At 37.6% G+C, this 21693-nt stretch overlaps 1 protein-coding gene across 4 annotated transcripts in view; it reads right to left on the bottom strand.

Annotated features, from left to right (window-relative positions):
* Positions 1 to 21693, bottom strand: part of Hormad2 (HORMA domain containing 2) — a 119705-nt gene that overhangs the window by 92895 nt on the left and 5117 nt on the right. Inside the window, exons 2-7 of one of the 4 annotated variants that reach the window (XM_040746810.1) lie at positions 18603 to 18690; positions 11769 to 11910; positions 7951 to 8014; positions 7458 to 7494; positions 3629 to 3649; positions 2299 to 2325 (exon numbers count right to left, since the gene is read on the bottom strand). In XM_040746810.1, the coding sequence (XP_040602744.1) occupies positions 2299 to 2325; positions 3629 to 3649; positions 7458 to 7494; positions 7951 to 8014; positions 11769 to 11910; positions 18603 to 18653 (342 nt within the window). In that variant the 5' untranslated portion in view covers positions 18654 to 18690. Of the gene's footprint in view, positions 1 to 2298; positions 2326 to 3628; positions 3650 to 7457; positions 7495 to 7950; positions 8015 to 11768; positions 11911 to 13884; positions 13925 to 18602; positions 18691 to 21693 lie in introns of those variants that run through there. The other 3 variants (XM_040746811.1, XM_040746813.1, XM_040746812.1) reach the window with 3 other exon arrangements.

Genomic DNA, 21693 nt, shown 5'->3' with positions numbered 1-21693 from the left:
GCCTATAGCACAAAGAGGGATGCTCTCTCAGCCTGGACTCTTAGGGAAGTGCCTGGACCCTACCCAGAGTAAAATGACAGACTCTGATATCCCCTATGTGGAAGGATTTGGCAATAGGGTGGGAGGGAGGGGGGGAAGGGGAGTGCGGGAGGAGGGGAGGGAGAGGGAACTGGGATTGACATGTAAAACAAGCTATTTAAAATTTTAAAAAATGATAAAAAATATTAGCATCTAAAGATCAGAGACTTGGTCTGACCATTTATGTCTGTGACAGTGCTAAGTACAAAATGAACACAATTACAGTTCATCTTTAAGTAGAGTTTCATAAGGAATTATTCTTGACACAGAGTTTTGCTATGCTGCCCAGGTTAGCCAAAATTCATGATCCTCCTGCCTCAGCCTCCTGAGTGCTGCAATTCTAGGTGTGCTACCACACCTTGTCTCTAATAATGAAACTTTTTTTAAGACTCTAAACACATATTTAGGATCACCTATTATTCAGTTCCTGAAATAGGCAATTAAAATTGTACATTGATCAACGCCAATAGGAACAAAGGATTAGACCATGAAATAGTAAGATTGCTAGTCTAATGAAATTCATACATATAATTCTTAATGACTTATTACAAATTAAGACTTATTTGGCTTACATGCCTTATTAATACTCTCCCACATTTCAGTATGTGCTAGCACTAATTTAACAGCTTTATTCTCATTCTGCCAGATTTTCTAAAGGTAAGCTTAATTTTATCACCTCTAAAACTATTATTTTTTTAAAACCCCTTATTAATTCTTTTAAAATTGCAAATAAATAACATTATGAACCAAAATTAACCAGATTTCAATCTTCTAACAGGTTGTCAGGAAGTTTTTGTTTGGGAAGAGAAGTTTGGGAAACTTCTCAATCCTAATAAAAAAAAATCATTTTGAAACTAAACAGGAGAAAAAGTTAGGAGTGCTTATCCAACATGCACAAAGACTGGGTTCCATCCCCAGGACCCAATAAACCAGGCATGTGATACCTTATAATCTCAAACCCTCTCACATAAACAACTGGGCACTTGGTGGAGGCAGGAAGATACAAAGTTCAAGGTGATCTACAGCTACACAGTGTGTTCTAAAAACAGAGGGTTGGGGAAAGAGATTCAAGGAACAGAACCTAAGACCAGTATGGGCATTAATGACTTGGCATTCACTTGTGTGCAGCAATCCCCCTCCCCTTGCTTGCATGGTTATTTGTAATCTTGCAAATAGAAAATACTAAGGACTTAAAAACAATTTAGTCTTGAATATCACCAGTTAGACTAAATCCACTGGCTTAGAGAAGGAAAATTTGAAGCAAGGGGAAAAAAGAAAAGAAAACTAGGAAAGAGAGACAAAATAGAATGAGAAAACAAACGATTTCTCATTCCATCTCTGTGTCACAGGTACAAAAGTCATGAAAGCGGCACAAATGACTGTTAGGTGTTTAAGACTATAATATTCACTCTGTAAGGCAGAAAACAACACCTCATCCTCAAGAACTCCTAATCTTCTTAGGAAATATATAAATCAACTGATAGGGTTAAACCATGGGGCTCAGCTGGGAAAGAACTTTAGAAAAGAAAAAAGTTAGTTCAGACAGCGAGCTGAAGAGTCTTTCACAAAAGACTTGAATACTAGCAGGCAGCAAGGTGCAGGATTCACTGAGCAAGTTAGGGAATCTAAAGATCGGAGTAAAGAACTAATGCAAGTTAGGGAATCTAAAGATCGGAGTAAAGAACTAATGATCTTAAGCGCAGGGTGGAGGTGCACACGTTTAATCCCAGAACTTGGGAAGCAAGTTCGAGGCCAGCCTAGTCTACAGAGCTAGTTCCAGGACAGCTAAGGCTACACAGAGAAACCTTGTCTCAAAAAAGTCAACAAAACAAAACAAAACTACAACCTAATGCTCTCAAAAAGTCTTTAAAAACAACAGGGAGAATTCAGGGGTTAAAGAGTTCAGAATAATGCTGTATCTTCTATTTTTCCAAAAGATCATAAAAAGAAATAATTAAATAATAAAGTATGACGATTACACATTTATGATTAATGTTGACATGTTACAGAATAGCCTTATCTCTAATCAGTGTTGTTTTTCCTTTTTCTAGCATTCTTACATAGTTTCTAAAAGATCACATAATAATTAAATATAAAGTTCATGATAAATTAATTGCTCTATTCATGCAGTAGTCTAATAACATAATCTACAGCCTCAACTCAGACAAACATACTTATATATAATATACATACATTACCATTTATATACTACCATCTTACCTCAGGTTCCTTGGGATTTGTATATAGCTGTTTAAGGGAAAATATAAAGCTCTTAATTTCCAAAATTTACTAGATTACTTCTCATTGAATACATTGTCTATGTAAATGGTTCAATTTGTGCTGTTAACTAAGTACTATCTGGGCATATTTCAAGCCAGAGATAGGATTAAAGCTTATTTTATTAAGAACACAGAATCAGGGACTAGAGAGATGCCTCAGAGGTTAACAGCACAGGCTCCTCTTCCAGAAGTCCTGAGTTCAATTTTCAACAACCATATGGTGGCTCACAACCATCCATAATGAGATCTGGTTGCATACATAATAAATAAATAAATCTTAAAAAACACAGAATCTTTTGTTTGCTATTTGTTTCTTCAAGACATGGTTTTTCCATGTATTCCTGGCTGTCTGTGGGCCAAACTGTCTTCTAACTCACAAAGATCCGCCTGCCTCTGCCTCCAAGTACTGGAATTAAAAGCATGTGCCACCATATCCAGCAAGAACATGGAATCTTTAGAACTAGCTATTAATACTAAATGCGTAGAAGTTTCTTTTTTTTTTTTTTTTTTTTTTTTGGTTTTTCGAGACAGGGTTTCTCTGTGGCTTTGGAGGCTGTCCTGGAACTCACTTGGTAGTCCAGGCTGGTCTCGAACTCACAGAGATCCGCCTGCCTCTGCCTCCCGAGTGCTGGGATTAAAGGCGTGCGCCACCAACGCCCGGCTTGCGTAGAAGTTTCTTAAAATTGGTGTAAAGTATCAGTAATTAATATGACTGAGCCATAAAATACCTAAATAATTAATATTTTATCAATGGTACCTCAATTTTCTACCATCATTTTATACCCATGGGTATATAAAACTTTTTAAAAATAGTCCACAAAACTTCAAAAGCAAAAAAACTTGGAATCTATTACATAATAAAAAGAAATCCTAAGTGTTAATAGCTATATTCTGATACGTTCTCTTACATAACATATATGCCAAAGAAATACATTGAAGATTTATAATATCTTATTAAAGCTCTGATATGTCCAATTTTTTGTTAGTGTGTTTTTGTTTTTGGAGACAAGGTTTCTCTGTGTAGCTCTGGCTGTCAGAGCTCATTCTGTAGGCCAGTCTTATCTTGAACTCACAGAGAGCCGACTGCCCCTACTTCCTGAGTGCTGGAATTAAAGCCACACACCGCCACCACCCAGCTGATATATCCAATATTTAAATGTTATAATGCCATAAATCACAAAAATGGAGAAAGGGAAAGGTTACTGTCTAAGTGCTTCACTTGCTGGAAATCAATTTAGAGACAGAGACCTGGTTTCCAAGTGTATACTTACTGTTAGCACTGCCATGTGAAGCTTCAAGAGAAAAGAAAACTGCGTTATTTTATGCTTACACTATTTTATTGTCATTTCTGATAGAGACTAATTCAAATATGACTTTAAGGAGGTCCCAAACACTTGAGTAGCATATTCAGAAGGCTAGAAAATGGAACTAATAATTTACTCATTCAAACAATGTCTATTACAAACACTGGCTACTGAGACAGAGGATACCAAAAAGTTGTTATTTTTAATTTGGGAACCAAAGATATGCAAAACAATTCATTATTGCTCAAAAATAAATGTACCACAAGTATCTCTAAAAGGTAGTTTGAAACTAATCTGGCAAGGCAAAAATATTAGAAAGTCTGGGGTATCTTACAAATTCCTGTCTCATACAACTATAAAGACATTTTCTCAGCTTTAATGAATTTTTGAATATATAGACACATATATGACATATATATATATACACTCATGAGATAAAAATTTGAGGACTATAATTCCATAGCAATTGACTAAAACTTTAGTGCCACCATGTGGCTATTTTGGCACATAACTGATTTTTATAACCACACAGTAAAACAGCTATTAATAGTTTATTGATCCATTAAAAAATATGGCTACTAATCTCAGTAAACATGCAGACTAGCAATGAAGACAAATACTAAGAAAAAAATCACATAGCTACACCATTACACTCATGTTCTTTTGCTGTGAAAACACAACACAGGGTATAAGGAGAACACTGAATGGTGGACAATTTTAGCTGCAGGACAAATTGGAGTTAGGCAGAACATATGCACAGGGTCTGGAAGAGAATGTTCAGACAAGAGGAGCAGTATGTGTAAAGATAAAAGGAACTCATATGCTCTGGAGCTTTCTGTAGCTTGAACATGGTGGGGTATCTTGGAAAGGCAAATTGGGATTATTCAGGCCTTCATCATTTGAAGGACTTTAAACTTTATTTTAAAATTCTTGGAAAATTTTTAGGCATAAAGAATAACATGATCAGGCTTCAGTTTCTGAAAGAATTTAGTGTGGAAAGTGGGCAGTAATTGTAAGAGATGAGAGTGGGAATAAGGAGGAAATTATATAGTTCCTTTTTATAAGAATTACTTTAATATATATGCCTATATTAAAGAATTCCAATTTACTATAAACCATAAAGTACCCAGAATTTCATAATTAGTCCAAAGGCTCTAGCTACTCAAACTTGTTTTAACTGAAACTACTTTTTTTTTTTTTAAAGAAACAGGGTCTTGCCACACAGCATGAATGGCCTTGATTGTGATCTCTCTGCCTCAATTTCCCTTTGAACTACTTTATACTCCCTGCAATAAGATCCTATGACAAAAGTTATAAAATACTAACAATAAAAATAATGTAAATACTATTTAAGAGTCATCAGGTAGGTCCAACTTTTTGATACTGTGAAATGGCATTGTCATCTACAAAGTTTACACTGGAAAATCATGTAACGGAATTACAAAAAAGAAAATCACAAAAGTCTCATGTTTTATTGTTTACAATTTTGCATTGGAACACACTCATAGTTATCCTGGGCTACATAGCCCACAGGCTGTGGATTGGACACGTCTGTATCTGAGGTTTCGTCTATTCTTAAATCTTTTAGACTTATTACTAAGTGTGTAGGTGTTTTGTTTGCATGGATATCAGTGTAGCACGTGCATGCATTGCCCCCAGAGGCCACAGGAGGGTATCAGATCCCCTGGAACTAGTTACAGATGCTTAGCCAGCTGGGTGCTAGCCTTGAACCCTGGTCCTCTGGAAGAACAACCAATATTCTTAACTACTGAACCAACTCTCCAACCCCGAGTTTGTGTTTTGATGTTCCTAGGACAGTTCAACTACTGTTTTCTATTACTAACTTACTTAGTATTCTTTTAATTTAAAAGTTTCATTTATTATTGTTGCATGTGTATATAAAATGTACTTGGGGCACACATTCCATGGCATGTAAGAGTCAGAGGACAATTTTGTGGAGTCAATTTACTCCTTTCATTTTTTACATATGTTCCAAGGATCAGTAGGTCCCAGGCTTGTGTGACAAGTACCTTTATCTGATGAACCATCTTGCCCACCTCTAACTCATTCAACTTCAAAATAACTCTTAAGAGATAGGTTCTTTTATATAACATTTTTGTTGATAAATTAAGGTACTGTGGTAGATTGTTTGTCCAAAGTCACAAAGATGTAAATAACAAAATCTGAATTCACCTCAGACTGACTGCAGAATGCTGCTCTTTTATTACTGTTATTGTTATTATTATTATTATATTTTTATGTGCATGATCATTTTGCCTGCATGTATGTATGTGCACCATGTGTGTGACTGTTAGATCCCTTGGAATTAGAACTGAACTCTGGTCCTCTCCAGGAGCAACCAGTGCTCCTAACTACTGAGCCATCTCTCCAGTCCAAGAATGCCCATTTATACTGTACTGACTCTGGAAATGTTGCTAATAAATTGTTAAACCCTGTGATGACCCTCAAACCCTTCTCAACTCATCCAAGTGCTCAGAGGCTTTAGAGATCAATAGTCAATGTTTCTTAAGCTGGAGATACAGCTTGAAGACACAGCACTATATTGGGATGTGTGAAGCTGCCCTGAACTTGTGCCCAAAGATTCTTTCTTTTAAAGATTCCCCTTGAAGCTCTGCTAGGTAGAACCCCTCCTTTGTTCTGCTTTCCTGCTGCACAGATTCTCCACCTTTCCTTTGGCATGCACAGAGTAGTACTGTTACTTGTATTGTGATAGGGTGATATAAAAATATCTCTGCATTTTATATGGAAGTACCAAATTGACATGGAAAACATCAAGTCCAGTCTGACAAAAGTATTGGCCATTCAGAAAGGGTGCAAAACTTAGCTCTAGAGCTGAGTTCCTATGAACAACTTTTAGACTCTTTCAATTGGTCTGGGCAACTCTCAAAAGAAACTCTGGTGGGGTAAGGAGAAAAGTGTTGGTAGGAATTCTCACAAGGACTCTAAAAGCAATTTTCCATTGATACAGAAGTACTACCAATAGTTTAGCAACAGGTACAGCTAGATCAGTGTATAACTGCTAATCATCAGCCCTCATATGAGCACTACTCACCGTCTGCCACAGTCTATAAGCCCTTCCCTTACCCATTTTATCTTTGTATCCCTCAGTACTGTGGGTCAACATAGAATAAGTCATGAATACTAACTGTTCACTCACGATAGGGAATGTATGACTATACTAAATAATAAAGTAAAAGCTTAATCACCTCAACATTTCTTAAATTGGAACTGAAGAGTAAAGACACAGGGAAAAAGTGAAGGCAGCATAATAGCAGCAATTTTATTTATATGTATCTGATCTCTTCAACCAGGCCTAGAGCCTTTGCTTTTCACACTCTTCATAACTGTCTAGAGAAGCATGAGAGATCATATGCATGAGTTATCGCTATCAAAATAAATGAGTAAAAGTTCATTATTTAACTATTTTTTCCTTTCCCATCGGTAAACTGAATTACCACTATTATGAACATGTTCAATTGCTAACTACCAGATTCTTGTCTTCCCTAACCCACATCCTGTGGATCTTGTCCAGTGACTTCAGAGGAAACTCTGTGGTTGAGAAAGATATGAGTATATAAAAGAGGAGATGAAGCTTTCATTTCTAGTTGATATTAAGGGAGGCATCAGTAGGACAACAAAGACAAAAATAAAAGAAAAATGACTGGTGAACACAAAGGAGGTACTATTACACTGTTAAACATTACAAAATAAAAAGTCTAAACTTTTTTTAAAAGATGAATCTTAAATCCTGATGGGAATTTTAAAACATTCTTACGTATCTCTTTTCCAAAGCATCAAAACAACCTTGAATCCTGTTAAGAAATAAATATCCAGTGTCACTTTGAGCAACATGAACAGTCAAAAAATAAATCCAAGTATATAATTAGTTTGCACTTACGTTTTGAAGTATATAAATTAACAATCATTTTGCCTTTTGTTTAATTACCTTTTAAAACTCCTAACGTCTTTCCATATACTTATGGAATATTATAAAAATAGGCAAGCAGTTCTGAAGCACAGAGTGCTTCAATTCAATGTTAGTACACAGATGTACACATGATGAATAATCAAATTCAGAATTTTTCTTTATATAAGTTCATCTTCTTCTAAAACTAAATCAATAGTTTAAAATACTGAATAGCTGCTACAATTTCCAGGAAAGAGAACTAAGAAAAGTAGTTTAAAGAAATGATTTTACAAAATAAAGTCTTATGGGTAATTTCAGTCATGACAAAAAAATGCTATTCAAATTTACAGAATTTACTTACCATTTAATAATATGTAATGACCCTGGACACTTTTTGTCTTCCCGTAGAATTTTTAAACTGAGGTCTAAAAAAATAGAAACATAACTGTTGTACCGAAAAATCCATAGGGCATTTCCTGCATTATTCTTTCTTTCCTTTTGTTTTTTTTTTTGGGGGTGGGGTGGGATGGTTTCTCTGTGTAGCCCTGACTGTCCTGGAACTTGCTCTGTAGCCCAGGCTGTCCTTGAACTCACAGATTTCCACTTGCCTCTGCATCCTCAGTACTGGGATTACAGGTGTGTGCCACCACCACCTGGCACTTTTTAAACTTCTAAATGCCTACTTTAAAAATAGACTCTATGTTGATAATTATCTCAGTCCTAATTTTGGAGGCAGTTTAGCAAACTTCCCATTCTACAGTGTAGCTTGTCTGGGTTTACTGTTTCCTCCTAAGTAATCTAAGGTGTCTCCTAGATCATCTCACCTGAAAATTTAAACATAGTCCCAATTTCATAATTATTTCTTTCCCTCTCAATGAAAAAAATTAAATGCAAATGTATATTCTCAAACATTTCCAAGTGAAATCTAGTAACCTTTTCATGTTAGGGAAGAAAACAAAGACATTACAAGTTTGGGTTGAAATCAGTATAAAGTCATTGACTCGTATATAATTTAATAGGAGCTTCTTGAATCTTTAAATATTTATTAACTTATGGATTTGCATATGTACATGTGCAAAATGCCACATTTCATGTGTAGCAGCTAGAAGACAACTTACAGGAGTCTCTCCTCACACTGTGTGGGTCTCAGGTACTGAACTCCTATCATTAGCTTTGGCAGCAAGTACCTTTATACCTGCTGAGCCAACTCACCAAGTCTCAGAGTCTTTCATCTTTTCATATTGTTTTCCTATGCTAAAGTTAACATTACTTCCACTATTGTTGAGGAATATGAAAATTATTCTAATTTGACACATACTTAAGAGATTATTAAAAAGAAGAGTGTCATACAAACTCTGAGTGCTGTAGAATAATCTTTTTTGTACACTAAATGTGTATTATTCCCATTGACCAATAGGCAGGTAGAGGTTAAGTAGGACTTGCAGGCAAAGACAGTGCAAGGAAGGAGGGCGGAGTCACCAGGAGACATAGAGAGAAACAAGATGAAAGAAGGTACTGACTCATGGTAGAGCATAGGTAAGAAATATGGGTTAATTTAGGTTGAAAGAGCTAGTTAGTAACAAGCGTAAGCTATAAACTGAGCATTTATAATTAATAGTAGGTCTGTGTAGTTACTTGGGAGTTGGCTGGTGGTACCGATGAAAAACTCTGCCTATAATTGAACATTTTTATGACAAGTCACGTTAATACAAATTCACTGAGGGAAACTAACTTCTATATCAATAACAAAAATGAAACTATGAGCAATGTATGAGCCAACATTCCTAAAAAGAAGCTGCACTCTACAAGGCTGACTGATTAAAACTTCAATGATCGTGGAAAGGCTGGAATTTTGCAGATCCAGAGCCTAACTACAAATATCTTGTCTTCTTAATAGCTACTTATTGCCTACCTCTGTTTATCCGTGGGTATACAAGGTGAGTCTTCTTGGAAGTACCAACAGACTCCCTAGCTTACACCACCACAAAAGCTGAAAATGTCAGCAGACAGCACCTGAGGCTGAGAGCAGAGGGTTCTCCACTTTGCTATGCCCCGCTACCACCACGGTTTGAAAAAAGTGTCTTCATTTATGACTTTCTTCTGTTACCATAAGAACTTTATGAAACTACTTCCACACTAGAATATGGAATTTGGGTTTGGCAGCAACCTAAATCTGCATCACTCACATTTGGCTCTAGAATAAGCTATCTCTTTTATGTTTTGAGGTAAGAGCTATGTAGTTTTTTTTATGTCAGCAGTAGTAAATTACATATAACAAGTGTTTAAATTTACCAAAGCAGGTCTTCTTTTATAATTCTATGTTCCAAACAGGAGGAGAAACTAATTATATGCTACCTTTTAACACATTAAATCTTACAAATCTGTCATGTAAGTTAAAAGAAGTCTTTAATGCAAAGAAAGGTGCCATGATTACAAGTACCATGCTTATGTATTTATAGAAAACATGCATTTCACTGATGTTCATTTGGAGAATCAATATTGCTTAAGAAAATTATACTGGAATGAAGCCATGGTATATTATTAAATTAGATTTGGGAAAATAGCATCTTAAAAGGAAATGTGTGGTTATCTAGTTTTACTTCCCAAATGATAGTTCCCACTTTAGTGATTAATCAACAAGACTTACACCAAAAAATTTATTTTATTTTTATTGTATGTATGGGTGCTTTTCCTGCATGTATGCCTGTGCACCATGTGTGTGTCTGGTGCTTAGGGAAACCAGAAGAGAGTGCTGCATCCTCTGGAACTAGAGTTACAGATGGTTGTAATGAGCCATGTAGGTGCTGGAAATTGAACTGGGTCCTCCGGGAGAACAGCCAGTGCTTTTAACTGTGGAGCCATCTCTCTAAGCCTCACCAGTTTGTGCTACAGCACATATATAGAGGTAATAGGACCACTTGGAGACCTGAATTTCTCCTTCTACTATGTGGGCTCTGGGGACTGAATTTAGGCTGTCAGGCTTGATGGCAAACACCTTTACTGGATGAGCCATCTTGCTAATTTTCTGTTTTGATTTTTCTTTTGGTTTTTCAAGACATGATTTCTCTGTAAAACAGCTCTGGTTGTCCCAGAACTCACTCTGTAGACAAGGCTGGCCTCCATCTCACAAAGATCCACCTACCTCTGCCTCCCAAATGCTGGGATTAAAGGCGTGTGCCACCACACCCAGCTTGATTTGGTGTTTTAAGACAGGGCCGTACTGTTAAGCCCTGGCTAGAATAGAATTCTCTACATCAACCAGTTGAGCCTTAAACTTAGAGCTCTTCCTGAGTGCTGGGATTAAAGATATACACCATCACAAGTAACCTGCAGCCCAGCTTTTCAAACAGATTATAAGACTGAAAAACTGGCCTCCAGTACAATTTCTTCTAAGGAGCCAGATAACAGCTTGTAATATAAAGTCATAATATGGTAAATTTAAGGTCACAAAGAGACAGTAAAGGTAATAGTTGAAGAACTTGGGGCCAGTGAGATGATCCAGTGGGTAAAAGTGCTTGCTACCCAGGCCTGAAGACCTGAGTTCACTCCTGGGAAAACTACAATGAAAGGACAGAACTGACTAACACTGGTCCTCTGACCTCCACGGTAGCATGTGTCTGTGCAGAAAAACACAGACTCACAGACACAGAGACACAGACACACACACACACCAATAAAATGAAGAGGGAGGTATGACTGGCTATTGTAAAAAGAACAGAACTGATTAAAATAACTGTCTAAATAACCATGCTATTCAACAAATGGATTTGTCTCTCCCAGGCATATTTATATGTTAGTAGAGAGAAGTTTCTCACCTGATTCCTTTGAACTTCCTCATGGTCAAAATGTGTACCTCAAAGAACAAATTGAACTGGGGCACAAAATAATATAAATCTTCAGCATTAAGATAGATTTTTTTCCTGGCTTTTATAGGGATGGCTTAAAATTTCTAGACTTAGCTCCACAAGTTTCTTTTTGCATTTGATAGCTAGCTGGAAGTGAATGGTTCCTATAAGTAAAACCAATACACACAGCAAAATTAAAATGGAAAATGAATTAGTAAGCTGATTCTGAAGAACATGCCCCTGAGTTAGAACTAATGTACTCTTTGAGGGAAGGTTTGTTCCTGCTAATTAGAAAAGGGACACTAGCCAAAGCGATCATTTAACTCAAGTTTACCTTCCAAATGTCGATCTCTGTAGGAGCTCTCTGGAAACAGGCCCCTCAAATATGTTATACATGAGATAGAAGTAGCAAAAAGTTTCTTCACCATTACCAGCGACTCATGCTCATTAGTGATTTGGGTTGGGAAAATTGTACTCTGGAAGAAAAACAAAGATGAAAAAAATCAGTATTCATGAATTACCACCAAACAATTACCACAGATAGGGTGGAAAGACTTTTTAAGACTTTAAATTGGGCCGGGTGTTGGTGGCGCATGCCTTTAATCCCAGCACTCGGGATGCAGAGGCAGGCGGATCACTGTGAGTTCGAGACCAGCCTGGTCTACTGAGCGAGTTCCAGGACAGCCTCCAAAGCCACAGAGAAACCCTGTCTCGAAAAACCAAAACCAAAACCAAAAACAAAAACAAAAACAAAAAAAAGACTTTAAATTGGATAAATTCATAAGTAATCAAAAGAAAACAGGGTTCTGGGTACTGTATTAAAGTAGATCTTCACACAGGCAAGGCAGAAAAGAAACAGGCAATTACTCAAGTAATTCAGAACTAAAAGAATTTATTTCAATGACCCACTGATCTGAGGTAAAACTGGGAGTTTTACTCTAATTATATAACCTCACTCCTCTCTTCACACTTGCCTCAGACTTCTCTGGAATCTGAACATTACTCTTGTTTATTTATACTGCTCTCTATGCACATCTATCTTCCTCTTATCTCTCACCCATGTACCTTCTCTGCAGCATTTGACACTGTATCGGTATTTCTCCCTCAAGTTGCCCTAACACTGTTTTGTTTTGCTGTTTTGGCAGAACTGGGATTCAAACCTAGGACCTTGTCCATGTGGAACAAGAACCCCAGTTACTGAGCTAAACTCCTACCTGCAAACACTATTTCAGCTTTCATCCATTCCTACACACCTGACGCCCACCCTACCCCAATGTCTCTTTTTGTTTGTTTGTTTGTTTGTTTGTTTGTTTGAACAAGGAAGGTTTCTTTGGGTAGCTCTGGCTGGCCTGGAACACATTCTGTAGATCAGGCTGACCTCCAACTCACAGAGCTCAATCTGACTCTGTCTCCCAAGTGCTGGGATTGAAGGGTGCACCACCACACCTGACCCATCTCTCTCTCTCTCTTTTTTAACCTGTTGTCCTCCACGGGAGTCGATTTTCAATCCTTTTCTCTCATCACAGTTCTCTTGGGTAATCTTGTTTATTCTTACAACTTCAGTTATAGCCTATAGAGAAGACTTCAATTTCCAACTTATGTTTTCTGCCTATACTTCTAATATCTGGCATCTGTTTCTATACTACTTTGTAGACCCTGAAATTCAGTTTATCTCTGCTACCCTACTTAAATGAACTGGTCCCCAGTTTCATTCCTAGACAAGTCAATCAATCATCTATTCCAGTTACCAGGCTAGAAGCAATTTCGTTCTTCTTCGGCTTTTCTCCCTCTATCATATACCATATCTAACCACCAAATTATCTCTTTTTATAAGCAATTTTTAAAATCATGAAAAGAAATTCTTTGTGTGCTATGTGTTTGCTCCCGTGTGTGCAGGTAGACAGATGTATGTGTATACAACTATGTATGTACACATGCACGTGGACGTAAAAGGTCACCCCTAAGGTACTATTAATCAGGTGCTATCACTTAGTATTTTTTAGTTATTGCCCTGTGATTCACTACTTAGATTACTGACTGGCCAGCAAGCAACAGAGATCATTTGTCTCCATCTCACCAGTGCTGGGATTACAAGTGTGCACAATGCCTGGGATCTCACCCAGGTCCTAATGCTTGCAGAATGTAAAGCTACAGACACTAGTCACTTGAGAGTGGCTTGAGGGTAGACTGGTAAAAGGAAGGCAGCGTAATGAAAAGGTTGAGGAGATAGACTCTGCATCTCAACAGCCTGGTTCAGATCATTATTCTGCTACTACCATGATTTATAATTTGGACAGAGGTCAGCACACTTTTCTAATATATGCCCAGATAGTGAATATTTTAGGTTTTGCAGTTAATTCTGCCACTGCAACATGAAAGAAGTTGAAGACGCCACAAAAAGGTAAATGCGTTACAATAAAACTCTATTGCTACTAAATTGTTGCAGATACCTGATTCTGCATTAATCCATCTCTCTTGTAACTCAATCTCTTCATCTGTAAATAGGGGTAATAAAAAGACCGGTTTTATTGAGGATTAAATAGGCTAAAGTCTATAAAATGCTTCTATGGTCCCTAGTTCAATCATTTATTGGCTTGGAGTTTTGTTGTTTGTTTGTGTCTGCATGCATGTGTGCATGTGTGTGGTTTCACTTGTTATATAAACATGTATTACTTTGCTAATTTGTAAAACATCAATTACAAAGGAAGTTCCAGCACTGTCAGGGCTACACAGAGAAATCCTGTCTGGGGAAAAAAATAATAAAAGAATAAGAAAACCAAAAGAGAACATATGTAGTCTAATGGAATTTACAGCGCAGGTGGAGAGAGAGAAAGACTTGGACTACAAGAGCAGAGAGTGGGTATCAAATGAATGGAGAGACATTAGAGACTGCACATGCAAGATGTGAGCAGAGGTTTACCTGAGTAGGAGAGCTGTGGGAAAGTGAGACTAAAAATTGAGCCCTAAAGACAAGCAGCAAAGAAGAGGAATGTTCCTAATACAGGCAAGAGAGCAGGAGTGTTGTGACATACCACAGGCATGACTGTCAGATCAGTAAAACCACAGCTCAGAGTTCAAGAAGGGTATATATGAGAATCAAACAGAAGCCGATGTGCAGGAAATCTAGGACACCATATTAAAGAAGCTGTATTTAATCTTTAAAACAACAGGAAACCCATAGAAGTCTGATAACCATTTTCCACTTTAATTAAGTATTTTTTGTTTTTTAATTTTGTCTCTGGGACTACCAGAAATATTTTTAGAAGACTGCTGAGCCCTGCCAAGATTATGAACAACAAATTACTAGTCCTAAAGAGCTTACAAAGTTCTTTTTAAGACCAAGTCATCCTTAGAACTTTTTGTTGTCAGCAAATCTCCAAATGATAAAATGCATTTGGTTAAGTTAGGGAAATTCCAAAATATAGTGACAGAATAAGCTTTCCCTGTTGTTACTGGAATAAGACTACACTAACATAGTCAGAACCTTAGAAATAAACAAGCTAGAATTTCTCTTTCCAGGCCAGCAAGATGGTGCCTTGTGTAAGGGCATCAAGCCTGATGGCCTTAGCTCCATCCCTAGAACCCAAAAAGTGGAAAGAAATCCACTGATGCAAGCTGGCAACCGACCTATGCAAGCACACATGGCACACTGCTCGCCCTCCATACTCAGTTTCTTAGTTTTGGCTTCTATTTCTGTGATGAAACACTATGACCAAATCCAACATTGGGAGGAAAGGGCTTATTTGGATTATGCTGCCACATTGCTGCTCATCACTGAAGGAAATCAGGACAGGAACTCAAGCAGGGCAGGAACCTGGAAGGAGGAGCTGAAGCAGAAGTCGCGGAGGGGTGCTGCTTACCAGCTTGCTCCTCGTGCCTTACTCAGTCTGCTTCCTTACAGAACCTCCCCCATCAAACACTAATTAAGAAAATGCCTACTAATTAAAGACTGCCTACATCTCAATCTTATAGAAGCTGCTACTGCTGCTGCTGCTTCTTTCTCTGCCTCCCTCCTCCATCTCTTTCCTCAGCCTCCTTCTTTTTCTCTCCTCCAACCTCCTCCTCTCCTGTTTTGTTTTTCTGAGATGCAACCCTGGCTATCCTGGAACTTGCTCTGTAAATCAGGTGCCTGTGACATGAGTATATTGAATTAAATGAGGAAGATAAAGTGATTTCCCAGCTCACAAAGCTAGCAAGTTACAAGTGTCCTTTTACTGTATTACACAGCTCCAACTGCTGGACATCTACTAATTCTAGTAAAGGTTACTTAAAGGTCGTTACTACCCACAAACGCCTTCAGATCAAAAAGGACTTGCAAACAGTGTACACAAACGGGTGCACACAGAGACAAAGATAAGACATTGTCCTAGAACATCTGGATAATCTACATACCATTTTGCCATATGTTAGAATGTATCTTCTTTAGTAGTCTATATAATGACAATGAATTATCACTTAATGTTTTTTGTCAAATCACATCATATTCAGTTATTTTAAAGATATTTTAATTTTCTTTTTGAGGCCAGCCATGGTTATTCATATCTGTAATTCTAGTAATTAGGGGCAGAAGCAGAAGGGCTGTAAACTCATGGCCAGCCTGAACTACATAGTGAGCTTGAGCTATGCAGTGTACTTCTAAACAGTAAAAAAAAATTTGGGGTTCTGAACCTATAGATCCTGAGAAGCTAAGGTTCCTTTGAGATACTGGCTAATAGCTGACATGAAATGCATGAAATAACTCACAAAAATCCAAAATAGCAAGGGAATACATGAATAACTCATTTGTAAAGCTAAATAACTTGAAAGTATATATTAAATACAGGTACTAAAAGGCCATTCAGCCGGGCGTTGGTGGCGCATGCCTTTAATCCCAGCACTTGGGAGGCAGAGGCAGGCGGATCACTGTGAGTTCGAGACCAGCCTGGTCTACCGAGCGAGTTCCAGGACAGCCTCCAAAGCCACAGGGAAACCCTGTCTCGAAAAACAAAAAACAAAAACAACAAAAAAAAAAAGAAAGCCATTCATAGTAACAAAGATCAATGGCTGGAAAAGCCTCTGCAGTTTTGTTACTCCAGAGATTTTCTCCTTAGATTAGTTAGTCTAAAGTTTAAATGTTACTGGTGACATTTTTGTAAACCTCTAATATATGGAAATAGATTAAATCACATTTTGGTAGTAAAGCATGCTGCTGTTGACAATTTAACTGTTGTGTGAACTTGAGCTGAGCTGAACTGGTTACTTTATTTCTCCAAGCTTCAGTTTCTTCCTTTTTTTTTCCTTCCTTCCTTCCTTTCTTTCTTTCTTTCTTTTTTTTTTTTTTTTTTTTTTTTTTTGAGACAGGGTCTCTCTGTAGCCCTGGTTGTCCTGGAACTCACTCTGTAGACCAGAGTGACCTGGAACTCAGAGATCTTCCAGCCTCTGTCTCCTGAGTGCTGGGATTAAAGGTGTGTGCCACCACCACTCTGCTCAATTTCTTCCCTTGGCACAATGCCTGGCACATAGTTAAGTGCTAAATAAATATTGACTTCTGTAGTTATTATCATTGTTTGTAGGATTAGATAACAGAACTGCACTGTCACTTGAAATTTATTGGGAAAAGCAGTTCGTGTAACCCAAACAAAGGTAAGGTTGAACCAAAAAGACAATTTTGTTTTTTTATATTAAAATTTTTTATTTTTAAATTTAAATTCAAATTAGAAACAAGGTTTCTTCACATGTCAATCTCACATCCCTCTCCCTTTCCCTCCCCTCCTCCCACCCAAAAAGACAATTTGTTAATTTACAGTGAGAAAAATGCCTGCCATGTGGTCTGCAGTTCACATACCCAGCTGAAGGTTTCTAAAGGTTTCCCCCAGGAGGGAGCACAGGTTTAGGAAACTAGATGAGATTAGGGATTAGCTTGGGGAGTAAACGGAAACAAAGACAGAAAGTTGGCTGCTTGCTTTATGCCTGATTTCTCCTTCAATTTCAAACCTCCCTCCCTCCCTCCCTCTCTTCCTCTCTCCCTCCCTCTGTCTCTGTCTCTCTCTGTCTCTGTCTCTCTCTGTCTCTGTCTCTCTCTCTCTCAGCTATAATTTAATACTCCTAAAACAAGACCTGGCACTGACTACAGAATTGCCATTGCTACACTTTAGAATTACTATATTCTTTTGTGGTTGTGAGGCAGAAACAGCATCTCAATCTAGCTTAAAGCGACCAGGAACTCACTAAGTAGCCAAGCTGGTCTCAAGCTTGTAACAATTCTCCTTGCCTCAGCCTCTCACTCATTTTCACATATATGTAAATATTTATACATATATGTAACATCAGCTTAATCATCATATATCTTATTTTTCTTAATAAAATTACAAACTTCTAAGGAGATAAAGATCATTTTTGCATTTTCTTATAAAAACACATTATTACATATATATTATATATTGAACATGAATAAATAAATGATGAATTAATGACTGTTCTGGGATATGCTGAACTAGCCCGAGTAAATCCAGCAAGGTTATGTCTGTTATGTCTGAATTATAAGTGTCCCCCAAAGTTGAAGGCATGGTCATCAACCTGTTGCGCTACTGAGAGATGGTAGAACTTTTAAGAGGTAGAATCTAATGGGATGGTAATTACCAAATGTGCCTCCTCCCACTCCCACTCTTGTTCCTGGCCACCATGGGGTCCCACTTTGCTCTCCCCTGCACATCCCATGATGCTCTGCCTTGACACTGAGTCAAGAACAGTAGAATCAACTTCTGAAACTGTGAGCCAAAATAAATCCCTCTTCCTTTTAAGTTTATCTCATGTTTTGTCACCACACAGGAAGTGACTAATACATTCTCCCCCAGATTTTGAGCATCAAAGTTTCTCTTTAGTTCTGAAAATTACATCACAAGTTTCCTAATTGCTTCAGGAAGTAGATGTCTAACAAAGGACCATTCTCTTTAAACATCTCTTTGTTTCTGATTTCTTTTACTCTAGTAAACATGAAACAAGCACCCAGTAAGTAACTTTGTAATTGGTCTTAATTTTCCAAATATCCCCAGTCCATCTGGCATTAAAATGTAGACATGCTTTCCCAGAGTATTGCGTGCCAATTAACTGATAAAACTGCTGCTAAGGAATTTTAAATTAAGTAATTCACTAAATGGTCATTGATTTTCTTGTAATTCTTAACAAATACCTTAGACGCCTTTAGTGTCCTGGTGTCATGAGAGAGCTGAGCAGTAGTCATCGTCACAGTGTGTCAGGATTCCGTCAACAATTCTAACCTGTTAAGAAATTAATTAGAGACTTGGCCTAACATAATACTTCCTATTTTGTCTTTCCAAAGATAAAACTGAATTCTAAAATCAAAACTTAAAATCAAGTGAGATTAAGTGCAGACTACTTGTCAGACTTGTCCTATTTCAAGAGAAATTTACCAAGCTCAATTTAGAAAACACAAAAGGAGAATGAAGCTAAAATAGTTCTACCTGGCCCTATCAAAAATTATGAAAATGAATCTGAATTAGAAAAATTCTTATTTTTAATTTTCCAAATTAGAGCTATATAAATTAACTAATTTTGGCAAGTAATTTTAACAACCATTTAAGTTTTCACTTCAAGTTTTTTCTGAATCTGGTATGAAGTCTCTGTATTAATTTTTCAACTACCCACTAAAAATTATGAGATACTTTATTTATTCATAAACATATTCTCAGAAGAAAAGTAAGTTATAAACTCCTTAAAGACTTAACAATATATCTCATTCATCTTTGTTATTCCCTCAAAGAGTAACTGTCTTCTTGTGTATAGCAGGACTCAAAAACATTTCTTAGATTTACTTCTGATTTGTTTGCAAACTCAAAACCTATTCAAAAAAGGAAAACCGTTAAGTGTTAGTGAAGAGGTCGAGAGTTAAAGCCCTTATGCTCTGCTGGCTGGAACATAAAGTAGTCCAGCCACTGGGGAAAACAGTATAGAGCTCCCCAAATTTTTTTTTTGGTTTTATGAGACAGGGTTTCTCTGTATTGTTTTGGAGGCTGTCGGTCCATCCCGGCCTCGAACTCACAGAGATACAGAGATCTGCCTGCCTCTGCCTCTGCTGGGATTAAAGGCAAGCGCCACCACCACCCAGCAAGCTCCTCAAATTCTTAACGAATTACCCTAGTATCCAGCATGACCATTTCTAAGTGTATCACCAAAAGAAACAAACAAGGAAGGGAAGAAGCAGGGAGGCCTCAAAAACCTGTACGTCAACTCCCACAGCATCACTCTTCATCACAGTCGACAGGTGGGAACCATCCAAACAGCTCTCATTAGACAAATGCGCAAACCACCAGATGCAGTGGCAGGCTGCTGTAGGCCCAGACACACTGGGAGCTCAGGCAAGCCAATCATCTGAGCCCAGGAGTTTGAGGTCACCCTGGACAATATAGCAAGTCCTCATCTTAAAAAACAAAAAAAGAATAAAGAAAAATAGTAAATGAATGGATAAACAAAAATGTACTATATTATAAGGGCTATTCAATCTTTAGAAAAGGATAAAATTTTGGTAACATGCCACACTGTAAATGAACCTTGCAAGCACAAATACTGTGTTCAAAAAACAAAAAGAAAAAGGAGGAGGAGGAAGAAGAGGAGGAGGAGGAAAAAGAAGGAGGAGGAGGAAGAAGAGGAAGAGGAAGAAGAGGAGGAGGAAGAAGAGGAGGAGGAGGAAGAGGAAGAAGAGGAGGAAGAGGAAGAAGAGGAGGAAGAGGAAGAAGAGGAGGAGGAGGAAGAGGAGGAAGAGGAGGAAGAGGAGGAGGAGGAGGAGGAGGAGGAGGAGGAGGAGGAGGAGGAGGAGGAGGAGGAGCAAAGCCGGGTACAGAAGTACCTACAATAAATTAAGCAAACATATGCAGACAAAAAGCAGAACTGAGGTTATCAGGCTGGGATAGGGATAGAAGCTATGGAGTTCAATAGGATGGAGTTTCCATTCACTATGATGAAATGTTTGGAAATGGTAAATGGTTGGCATTTGTCACATGGCGTCTTAGCATTACTAGATTATATACTGGGAATAGCTGACATGATTAGTTTCACATTATGCATAATAAATCAAATTTAAAAGTTGATGGAGTTGGGGGGCAGAACCCAAAATTATACTCAAAGACTAAATCACCATTTTAAAAAGTTTTTAAGTTAGGAATTAAAAGCATACTTTTCACCCTTTTTGCTTCAGTGGAATTTTTTCTAAGTAAATCTTCCATTTTCTTTCTGCAGGCCTTAATTTTATTTCAATCAGGGTCTCATTTGTAATAGCCCATTTAAAGAAATTTCACCCTGGCTCACCCAAGGCAATCTGTTACCTGCTATACTAGCAAGTAATGCAAGATTCTGGAAGATTTTTGCAAATAAGAGGTTAGAATTATTTGAAGACAGTGCCACAAGGTGGTGATAGAGACTATAAGCAGATATTATTTAATTTTTCTTAAATTATTTCTTCAAAACAGCACCAGGTGACACTATTACAATATTTTTATATGAGATTGAAATCTACTGAAAGGTCCTTGAGTAGGCATTAAATGCTGTTTTCTTTTTTTGTCTTCAGAATGTAATTGTCAAGTCTGGCCCAGCACATCTGTTGCCTCAAAGGCAGCTGGGCATTGGTGGCTCATGCCTTTAAGCCCAGCACTTGGGAGGCAGAGGCAAGCAGACCTCTGTGAACTGGAGGCCAGTGGTCTACACAGTGAGTTCCAGGACAGGCTCCAAAGCAATACAAAATGGCTCAGCAGTTAAGAGGACGGAGATTCAATTCCCAGCACCACATAATGGCTCAAAATCATCTCTAATGTCACACAGACATACCTGGAAATAGAGCACTCATATACATAAATAAGTAAATCATAAAGAAAAAAGAAGGAAGGAAAAGAAAGAAAGGTATAAGGGCTTAAGTTCCAGTTCTAACCCATTAGAATATGACCTCCCACAGGGGCAGCAATAAATATGAGTAACAATATTTGTATAAGATTTCAGACAACTTCTGTATGATCATACTTTATTTCTCTTGGCATGTCTAGAGACAGATTCAAGACTGAAAAACAGCCATCAGTTGACTAGACCACCATACACTGTTATGCGCCTGTATTTTTAGAATATATGTATGGCCCAGATTAAATTAGTATCATTAAAAGCCAATGCATCTGGGACTGTTGCATCTGAGAAATGATTTAAAATATTTATAAAACAAGTAAAATTAAATTTAATGCAACACAAATGGATATATAAGAAAACCAACAGTATAATCTAGT

The sequence above is a fragment of the Mesocricetus auratus genome, unplaced genomic scaffold (assembly GCF_017639785.1).
Source record: "Mesocricetus auratus isolate SY011 unplaced genomic scaffold, BCM_Maur_2.0 Super-Scaffold_100006, whole genome shotgun sequence".
Lineage (NCBI taxonomy): Eukaryota > Metazoa > Chordata > Mammalia > Rodentia > Cricetidae > Mesocricetus > Mesocricetus auratus.
This window is presented reverse-complemented; position numbering and strand designations above follow the sequence as displayed.